This window comes from Drosophila mauritiana, chromosome 3R (assembly GCF_004382145.1).
Source record: "Drosophila mauritiana strain mau12 chromosome 3R, ASM438214v1, whole genome shotgun sequence".
NCBI lineage: Eukaryota > Metazoa > Arthropoda > Insecta > Diptera > Drosophilidae > Drosophila > Drosophila mauritiana.
The window spans coordinates 13,402,799-13,414,192 of record NC_046670.1 but is presented as its reverse complement, the minus strand read 5'-3'; the positions used below and the strand labels follow the sequence as shown (position 1 = coordinate 13,414,192).

The 11,394-nt window shown below is 40.7% G+C and overlaps 1 protein-coding gene across 1 annotated transcript; it reads right to left on the bottom strand.

Annotated features, from left to right (window-relative positions):
* Positions 1-531: 531 nt before the first annotated feature.
* On the bottom strand, positions 532-1,800 carry LOC117143351. Its single transcript, XM_033308021.1, has 3 exons — positions 1,520-1,800; positions 988-1,148; positions 532-819 (listed from the first exon to the last, which is right to left on the bottom strand). Exons 1-3 carry the CDS (start codon positions 1,608-1,610, stop codon positions 757-759), a joined length of 315 nt encoding a protein of 104 aa, XP_033163912.1. The 5' UTR covers positions 1,611-1,800; the 3' UTR covers positions 532-756.
* Between the last annotated feature and the right edge of the window lie 9,594 nt (positions 1,801-11,394).

Below are 11,394 nucleotides of genomic sequence, written 5' to 3'. Positions count from 1 at the left end.
TTCAACACCAGATACGAGCATAAATCAAAATTAAATAACAGCGAATGAACTGCTCTGGCTGGGCGGCTTTTGTGTAATGGAAACCCTTGTTTGTTTCTACGAGGAAAATTTAAACATTGAACAAGCAAAAGTTCAGAGTCCAACACTCGAGAAAAGTAAATATTAAAATGAAGATCCTTAAGGTGAGGGCAGGCAAAGAGTTTCAGGTGTCCAGAAGGTATCTTTTTGACAGAATTGTAATTGGAATAAATGCTGTATGTATTTCAAATATTTATTTCCATGCCCGACTACAACTCAGACAACTCAGCCAGCCAGTAGGTGAGGTGTTGCAAGTTCAAATTTATTTATGCTTTTAATATGGCTCTTGGTAAAGGCGCAAAGCCCCTCTACACTTTCACCAATGATGTTGAAATTCCCTCTTGATTTTCGTCAGATGTCTCACAGGAATTTTTGGCAACTCATAGCGCTTCAGCTTTGGCAGCTCAGAGCTTAAAATAAAATACACAAGAATACCAACTCGAGCAGGAGCTGTCAAGATTGAGGCTTAAATTTTTATTTTTTATTATGTCCCAGCATCTGTTGCCTGGGCGAGACTGGCGAAAGGCGCACTTAATACATAATTCGTGTACACATTATAATTAAAGGCGATGCCGCACGCGGCCATAACATTTCGGTTATGGGCCCAAACAAAAAGCTACCAACTGATTTAGCAGATCAAAGTCCACACACACGCACATGAGGCACTTTGAAGTTGATTTACTTCAACTTGGAGTTGGCGTTCGCTGGAATCACATCTTTGAGTTCGCAGCACAAATGATACTTTGTTGATGTGTTGTTGCCACGGGAGTAATACAAATGTATGCCGCATTCCATATGTGAATGAAAGAGAAAGGCAAAAGAGGCGAAATTTCATTAGAATCAGAGCCACATTCGACGGGTTATTGTTCTTCGCAGACACTTTTATTGGCCTGCATCCCCGCAACTTACGCCTTCGCGTTTCGGCTTGCAACGGACCCTCTGCAGGAATCGCATTATCGCCGGCGGCATGTGCTCCTTGTACATCGCATAGTGCCGCAGGACGAGGCGGCAGGAGCTGAAGTGCACACAGCGTCCTTCGCTCTTCTCTGGCGTCTGGCAGCTGGCGCCCACTTCAGCACAGAGGATCGATCATCGGGCACAGGGAGAAAATATCGGAATAAATGTAACATAAATTAGTTATCAGTTGCATGATATATATCTTATAATTTTTAACAAAATATGCTGCATGAAAGCTACATCAAGCATCCTTTCTTTACGTTTGCAAAACAAAGGCCAGAAAACTGCTTACTTGCTCATCCATTTGAGATTGTTATTTTTTGCATCACTGGCCAATTAAACTCCCACAACATTTGAAAGAAGTTAGCTTCGCAACAGCGGAAGGAATACAATATAACAAAGACATTTGGTTTTTTTTCATGTGCGGCCAGATATGTACATACAAATATAGGATATGTGCATACATCCATAATCAATGGCTTACGTGTGTGGCCGTCCGTCGATGGCTGGAGGAGCAGAAGAATCAGGGACAGGATGACGAAACCGAACGGAATCAATCGAGATGCGCGCCGCATTGTGAATTTACAATTTCGGAAGCAGTTGTTATGCCGCAGACTTCTCCCCGCAAAGATGACGATGGTATATGTATGTATATGCTGTGGTGGTATATGCCACGTATTAAAGCCGCTTTAAGGTCTTAAGCACTTTAAGCGCCGAAAACTCACTACGCGTTTGGATAGCGTAACCCAGACTGATTCTTGGACTGGGTTCTGAACTGAAATCGAGTCTGGTTCGCCGCTCTGGCAGCAGATTGTTGCTGAAGTAAACAGCTTGGGCTTGGGAAACTTTTGATAAGCGCGCATAGGATATGATGGGCCAGGGGGCAGTGGGCCAACGAAGGGGCCGCTCTTATCGACGGCGTGCAAAACAAGAGGCCAAAAAATATGTACATAATATGTAAACAAAGCGCACCCACACCAAAAAAAAATGAAAAAAAAGAGAAAAAACGGGGCAGCTCCGCAGCATCCACAGCATCCATGGCATCTATAAACACATGTTTGAGGCGGCGCGTACCAGTTTGAACTTATGCCTCATGCCTCATGGGCGCCTGCCAGGTTGCGTGGGGTTAAACGTTAACGTAACGCTAACACACAGCCAAATGGAAATTTATTATACATATACATGTAGATATATTGCAAAGTTCGAAATGAATTCTAGCAGCTGTGGGCTCGCAGCGAAAACCCTAGAGTCACCGTTCTTCATTCGTCTTTTCGGCTGGAAAACGACCAATATTTACACGGTGGGAAATGATCTTGGGGATATCTAATAAATTTCAATTCGTTGACAGAAAACAAATATTAGAGTTTTGCAGGAATTACTTTATATGCTAACAGAAAATGCAAGAAGATAACATACAAATGTTGATACTTCATAAATTTATAAGTTTTCTTATTATTTTTTTTAAATTCACTCCTACAAAAATTCCATCCAAGAAATGGACGAATCTGTCTTGAAAAATACCAACTGCATTTTTTAAGAATCATGTTGTAAATAACTTTAAATTTTCAGTTAATTAGTTGCATTCAGAAAACACATAACCACAGGCGGTAAACAAATGGTTAAGTGAGCACGAAAGAGCAATATTTTCAAAACAACTCAAGTATATATTCTTTATGTCCGTGTATCTGTCAAAATAGCCATATTCGTCTGAGATTGATGGAAGACAAGACAGGTAAGCCAGCAGCTTGTAAGCCGCTTACCTGTGAGCATTTCACCCAAGCTCGAAAGCACATTGCACGCTCCTAATTAAGTATCCCGGGGCACTGGTATTGTTCAATAAATACCAATTTATGCCTTCACTTGCTATCTGTGCTTGGCTTAGAGTTTGGCCCCAACACGCCCTGCTCTTGCCCTTTTGCCATTTTGGCCAAAATCACAGTCGAATTCAATTTTATTCAGCCCATGGTTGTGGCATACACACACACCAACACACATGTGCATATACAAGTACATATAGTTCGCTTGCCAAAAGAGGAGATTTTAATAAAAATGTAAATTTTTTTTAGTTGCCTTAGGGGTTCTTGGCGCTGGGAAAAAGCCAATAAAAAAGTATTGCTCGTTATGAACTTGGCGGCAGTTTTTGTAGCTGATACCCGCAGCATCCCCAACGCAATCCGACCAACTTGGCCAACACAATCACAGTCACAATACACATACACATACACATGGTGCACGCAACTGCCAACGAAAATATCATTTGGCCAGGTTAAAGTTTTCGACTGCCTCCGAATGTCAGGCCAATTGGCTCTTTTGGTCTCCCATCGCGTGCGTTTCGGAAGATTGCGGCTTTATCGAATTATAATTGCGGCCATAAAGAAAAGTTTTTATTTCGCTTTGAATTTTAAGTATTCCCAATTCTCCGAGTTGGTTTTTGCATCCCTTTCTCGGAAGCTGGAAGGAACAGCACTGCAATCTCATTTAAATATCCACCTTTTTTCATTACTATAGCAAGAATATACATCCAATCGTAGTTCCTATTTTCCGAGAAAATTTAAAATCATATCTCAAGATGCAACATGCAATTTCTGGTGTATCTTAAAAGCATACACAAATAGCTGGCTTAACTAGAAAAACATTATGTATGCCAGAGAGAATTCAGTTGCACAATGAACTTTCTCAAATGCATAAAACACATACCTGAAAATATGAACACTTTAATCACCGTATTTTGCAATGATCGAAAGATTTCCGTTTTCTAAATTTCAAACAAGGCGATTAATTTGCTTATTTTTTATGGACTTTTTACCACCCTTACCCCTTTTTGGCTATAAGCATAAAGTAAGACAAATAATGATTGATTTAATGGACATCGAAGCATTATCGAATGCATTGCAAAACACTGGCCAAAGTGTTGACGTATCCATTTGATGGCCCATAAAGCCGGCCACATCATTAAAAACCCTTTCCCGGAGGGGGAAAATATTGACACTTGGACGCCAAGCTGGCTAAATGTTTGGGGGGAATGTTGGGGAATCGAGTGGGGATTGGGAAAAGGGGAAGGGTCACCCATTTCAATTTGCTGCCAGTCACCCCCGCATCGATCACATGTGTAAACGTTTAAGTACGATATTTAGATATGTGTACGAAAACATGCCGGAAACCGAAGCATAAAAACCCGAAATGCGCATAATAAAAAGCCATCGTCATAGACTTCAACTTCAACTCCAGCTGAATGGGCCCATAACCATTGCCCAGCCGACATATAGAGTCCATATACATATGCGTACATTCATGCTGTATCCGAATCTGAAACTGAAACTGAGAGCCGGCGTAGCCCTTTTACAGATGTGCGATAAAACAACGGGCTGGGGCAACAAAAGGCATCGGAAAATATGAGAAACAAAGCATAAAATAAAACACTTCGGAACTTCGAGTTGACAATTTGAAGACGCCAATAAAGTTTCCTACGCCCACCCCACCCCTTTCCATTGGTTTTTGTTTTTGTTGTTGCAGGCTGCTGATTGCACTGAGAAAATTTTATGGCTGCTTTATAGAGTTTTCATGCAATAAACGTAGCTCAAGAACTGGTAAGTCTATATAACAACATTTTAAGTCCTAATTATTATTATTTTTTTAATTTTTGTAAAGAAAATTATTTTTTTTTATATTGTGTGATTTTTGAATCATTTTTAGATTTTCATTAATAAAATAAAAATTAATTCATTCATTGATCTCACAATTTAATTTCACTTTAACATTAATTCTTTTAATATTTTGGACTACTTTTCAATAAATTTTAATTTTAAATTAAATTGACTACATTTCTTGTTTCGCTGCTGCCTGTCGCCTGTGTTTTCGCTTTCCCCTTTATTTTTCACCAATAAAAATTCTTTGGAAATCATTTAGGAAAGCGCATGCATGCACATCATCGTGTGCACGCCAACGCCCACGCCCCCACCGCTCCGCCCCGCCCCCCTGCCACCGACCACGCCCATCCCGCCGCACAGCATCCGAAAGATTCCCAGAGCGGAGATAAAACGCGTGTCAGACACGACAATGCCATGGATCATGTGTCAAATTGTGACTTGCAGTTCATGCCACTTCTCCGGGAGTCGCAACTAGTTACCTGCCGTCGAGCACTTTCGCATGCAGATGCTGCAATGCTCGACTATTGGGTTAGTCGAATGCTCAGCTCGAGGCGGAGCGGCGACGGCACACACAAATGCACGTTTTGATTGCCATCGGGGTGCCTTGAGAAGCATACCCATAAAATCCCCCAATCCGCATTCCCATCCCCATCCCCATCGCCATCTTAAGGAAAACCTCCCATCCCATCCCATGCCACCCAATCTATATCTGTCTTTGGCTTTTCTTATCTGGCTTTGGCTGTTATTCTTATGAATAGTCGAGTGCGGGAGGAGCACGGACACATCTGCAGTGTGCACTCCGAAGTGTGCTGTTGCATTGTCGTTTTATTCGATGTTGGGGTAAAAGCTTTTATCAAAAATCGTATTGCATGCAAATTAGATTCCTCTCCGATATTACTGTGTCTCGCCTTTGTCCGCCAATCTGCGAGTGGAAAACTGCAGCCAGCATTTCCTAACCACCACCTCCTCGATGATATTGTCGCCCTGCATTTTTTTCCGCATTTCTTCCACAGCTTGTGGCGCTGCTTCTATGAGCCTGCTTCTTCGCCTGATAAAGATACCGACGACATGCACACGACAATGCTGCCAAACGCTGATGATTCAGACATTGCAACCAAAAGCAGTCTGATGATGTTGCTGCCTCTTACTGCTGCCACTGCTGCCGCTGCCACTGCTGCTGCTTACGAGCGGCGACTGTTGTTGCCGTGCTTGGTCTTTTGTCGCAGGTCTCAATTGACTTGATAAACTCCTTCCTACGGTTTTTTTCAATTCCGTCGAACGCTTGTGCTTGTTAACGTCAACCGGCTACACACACAGCTACACTGAAAGAAAAGTATACAAAAACTAAGCAAACAGCACATAAATGACACTATTTTCTGGGGCAAGAAATTTAACTTATTAAATAGTGATTAATTTTTAATAAAACTTTAGACATTTACTTTAAAAGTTTTCATTAAAACATGTAGAATTTTTGAACAATAAAAATATTCAAAAATCATGATAAGTGCTCCTTAATGTGAGCTATTTACTTTATATTTGTTTTGTATAAAATATGTAAAGTATATACTTTGTAATTAAAACTTAATGCAGTATTGCCATTATTTCTGTCAGTGCCCGAAGTAATAGATAGCGGGATGGGGAAAAGGTTGGCTCGACAGTCACAAAGATGCAGGCGTAAAATGAGTTCATTTTTTCTGTGGACTCTATCGAGCACGTCTTATCTGAAGTCGCATACGTATTTGGCCATGGCCAAAAGGGAGTGGGAGTTGGCCTGATCGCAGGGGCGGCGGGGAGCTGCACCGGCTTAAACACACTTGAATGCATTTCCATTTCATGGCTATGGCTTCATTGCCGCCGCCAAACGTCGGCGTCTGCCGCTTTGTCTGGTGGCTATGCGCCAACTTGCCAAATAAAAGGGAGTAGAAAAAATGGGCAGCTGGGACACCTCTAGCTCCACGCTGCCTGTTTGTGTAATAGCGTTCATCGAAGCTTAAGGTGTATAAATCACACACAATGCGGTCTTTTGTAGTTCCAGACGACACCAACACACACGCACAGACAGACACACACACACACACACACACGTACAGCACACTCGGAAAACTGCAGTGTAAAAAGTGCGCATCGTTTAGGTCGATTTTTTCCACTCGTTTTTCACACTTTTCCTCGACTCTTTTTCGGGTCTAAATTATGGCCCTGACGTTCCGCTTTAAATGGTGCCAGCTGGTCTCGGTTTCCGTTCGGCATTTAAATAATAATAAAATGATAATTTATTTTTAACAATTTGTTGCACTGCTTGTAATCATTTGTTAAATGTGCGCTCTCGAAAATCCATAAGCGAGAAGAAGGCGTTTAAGCCGCTTACCCAGTTGGCCAGGCACTTGAGAAAACGCTCCGATTCGGATTTGGACAAAGAAAACAAAGACGGAGCAACGGAAGCAGCATAGTGAACTAATGCCCACTGATAAAGAGTCAAAATATTTAAGCGGCATATTTAAAATCAAATAAACACATCAGTCAGCAATCAAAAGCTTGCTGAACTGTAAATTGAGCTTAGTTTCGCTACATTTAAGACCCAACATCGTCGTAGTAGTAGTTTTCATAGTAGTAGTTTACCCAGCCGCCTTCAGTCGACCGGCAAACGACCCACTTTTAGCCCCCGGCTTTAAGTAAACAGCTTAGCTGAAGCTGGAGCTCTGCATTTCTGCATCTGCATCTTCATTCTGCCTCTGCATCTGTATCTGTATCTGCGCAAATGCACATGTACTCTTGTATTTGTATCTGAAGCCGAAGCAGACAAGAATGGCTCGAAGATTCGCCTCGAATTTGTTTATGGCCAACTGGCGATGCAACAAATGTAGTTACATTGCGTAGATATCTCAGTCTGTCTGTGGCAACAAATTTGTACACATGTTTCTGTCATTTTATGGAATTATGTGTGGCCCAGCCATGAACACGAGATTCGAAATAAAATCACTTTTTTCCACACAGACGACACATGCATTGCGTTCCGTTTGACAGACGCACCATGGATGGGAAAACACGAATAGGCATTAAAAAAAGCAAATATTTATTGCTCTCATAATAAATTATTGAGGAATTAATTGAGGCTAAACGGGAGGTGTTACGGTGCTGAAGATTCCGACATAAATCACATATATTGATGTCTGACAAGAGAGGTGTGCTAAGCCGTGACATCCAAAGGGATTCCTGGAAAATTGTGTAACGGCAAGAAAAGCGTGAAAATTCTGAAGTACTGATGGTGAAATGAATTTCACTGACAAATACCGTTTTCGTAACAATCGAAAATCTTTAGAAAAGTATCATTTTTCGATTTTTATCAAACATCTTGTAATTATTCTTGCTTTGACATTTGACAGCACATGCTTAGTTTCTAAAACAAACAGAGGTTATCAAAGCTAATTGCCTAAATAAACGTGAATAATTCCTCTGTTCGGACCATCATTTTGCTTTTGAATGCACATTTATAAATACCTATCAAATATGCATATTTTATTTATTTATGGATTTAAAGCAACAAATAATAGTCGGACAAAACGGACTGCAATTTAAAGCGAAAATGCCGACTTTAAGGAAATATTTAATTGCATGAAGCTAGAAATAGTTATAGATAACCAGGAGTAACGATAAATCATTCATTTGGCTACTGAAAAATTTAGTTTATTTCATTATAATGAAACTATAAAATTGAACTATGTACTCGCATGAAAACCAGACAGACTAGTATCTTAATGGCTATAAAATGAGGTTACCCACAGATCTTATCACTCATCTGGAAATTATTTTCCCCTTTCGTCTATCAATAAGCCCGATAACCGTTTGATAATTTATTCATCAATATTTTGGTCGAGCCAATAAATCTCGTAGCACCTCCTCCATCGCTGAGGTATTTCGTTTCCAAAACACCTGCACAGTTCAGAGGTTAGGGAACTTTTTGATCCCAAACATAAATTTCGTGGCCATTGTGAGTTGGGAGGTGGGTGGTGGAGAATTTAAAACTCCATGTCTGTTTATCGTTTATTTCAGCAATGACAGGTGCAGCTGCCATCGACATTCTACCATAATAAGATGGCCAGACATCCATCGGCATCGCCATCGCCCCCATCTTTTGTTTGTTTACCGAATCTGAACTTTTTAGCTGCTCCGACTGGGCGACTGGGCGACTGGGTGACTGACTGAGCATCTCACTTTCGGGATTTTGGAGGAGGCCGGCTGTTTATGTTGTTAAATGCAAAAATGATTTCCATTAAAAACAAACAAATGGCGAGACGCACGTAGCAACGGCAGCAGTGTGCGTGTCCGTGGCGTTATTTTTTTGGTTTAAAATGCAATAACCAATAAAATAAATTGCCAAACAAAATGATCAAACATTAGGCCAGGCGGGCATCGTTTTGCTTGTTTTTCATTCTCTTGTATTCTGTGATATTTTGTTATTTTGTTATTTTGTCGCAAATGTCCCTCATTATTGCGTGATATTTATTTAGGTTATGACTTAAGTTGTGTCACGTTCGTCTAAATTTATATCCAATATGTTGACTATCAGCGCCGCATTTACGAACACATCCCCAATCCCTGCGCCCTGCGAGTCCCTGGCCACCCATTGAAATTTATGCCACCAGATTTGGGACTAGCGATGTATTCAGACATATAGCCATATTCTCCAAAGCCGCACATATCTTGGCTCCGCTCCACGAGTCCAAAACTATGTGTTTTCCATCCGAAATTTATATGCAAATATTCAATGCACGTTGGCTGTCGTGAGCATTGCATTCCACCCAGCAGCCAAGCGGTGCACTGTCCAAAAATTACTTAGTTAAAAGGTTTGAGATAAGGCTGACACTAATTAACAATAATGGATTACCCTTTCTATAAACTCAAAGATAACTCATTCATTTAAGAGCGGTTTAACTAATATGCATCACTAATCCCAAATTCGTTGCCTACTTTATTCTGTGCTAGCCAAGATAATTCTTTGAAAATAATTAACAAATATTTTGAATTACAGTTATATGCTCCTTGAAAGCTATAAATTTATGAAACTAGGAACATTATTATTTAGTTTCTTTGTTCATTCAGCATCATCTCTGATCCTTGTCTCATAAATGACGTTCCAAATCATATAGATATATCAATTATTAATTATCCTTGGGCTTGAGGATACATTTTCCATGTTTTTACTTGTAAAATGAGCATTTGTTTGACATTTTTTTTCACCGTGTAGCTACCAGCAGCAGCTCAAAGCTCACGGCACACAGCACGCCACTAATTGGACCCAGTGGTTCGCCATCATCATCGTGATCGCATTTAAATGTGCTGATCAATTTACTTAAATGTTAATGGCAGCCCAGGGCGTGTCAAAGGGTATGGGTTAGTGGGGCGGGCTGGGGGGTATCAGGTAGGTGAAGCTGCGACTGAAGTTGAAGTTAAGCAGAAGATGCTGCTGCAGGTGGGGAAACTTCGAGTGGAGGTCATGCTGGTTTGGCTTTTAATGCGCTTGTGTGAGTGTGTGTGTGTGGCTGTGAAGAAGAAGAAATATGACACACATAAACTGAAATTAGCTGCCAATGCGAGATGGCAGCGTCGCATGCGAATTGTTTTATATTTGTTGGGCGGCAGCATTAAGCCATTAAAAAGGAGGCGCCATAAAACACCGCAAGCCGGGGCTATCACGCTGTGATCCCCCATGTATCCCCATGTACACCGCTTTTCCCAGCGATTTTCCCGCTTTCCCGCCTTTTTGCCGCTCTGACAAAGCAATCAAATCAAATTTGTTTGGCTTTGTGCGTGCTTCATTTCTCTTGCCAACTTGTTTGTTTCTCTTTTTCTGGCGCCCTTTCCCCATTTCTCTCCACATCTCTCCACTTTTTCTCACTCATCGCCCGCCTTTCTGCTCCGCCACTCCGTTCTCTTTCGCAATGCAGCCTAAAAGCATGCCACACATATTTCACAACAGCTTAAGCTTTGCAGCCAAATCCGCTGCACTTTTTCATTTGGCTCGAAGTTTTTTGTCTACGTCTAAACTTATTATCATTTTGGCTATTTATTTTATGGCTCATGGCGAGGCAGGAGGTGTGGTGCTGCTACAATTGTTTTCACATGCAAATGCTTTTTGCCCCATGCCGCCAAGCATTTATATGCAAATATATGTACAGATGTGAACGAAAAAATAGCAGCGTTAACAAGTTTCGGGGAGAAAAAAAACGAAAAGTCAGCTTTAAAATCAATTAAAAATGTTTTTGTACTCGCGTCAAAGAGCTGAATTATATGAAAGAAAAAGTAATTGAAATCAGGATGCATATGTGATAAATGAGGTAATGGAAAAAATACAAATTGCTATTATTGTCAAAGCTATCGAATTCTATAAAGCTTTTTAAATTCGAAAAAAATGGTTCCAAAAACAAGAACTATAAAAAGTTTGACTTCAATTTTTATATCTGTGTTTTGTACTTGGATCAAATTTACTAATCAGAAAATTGATTAAAGAATCGTTTCATTACTTTTATGTACAAAAATAAAGTTTTTCGAAATATGTATCATTTTAAATCATATTTTTTTGCATAGATCTGTATGTGTATGCTGTGGCTCCTTTTCCCACGATTTTCCTTCCTCCGGCTGCGCTTCCTCCTTCCCACGGCGAGAGACACTCAAAAAGAGATTTCCACTAAAAGACAAATGCTACAATATTACAAAG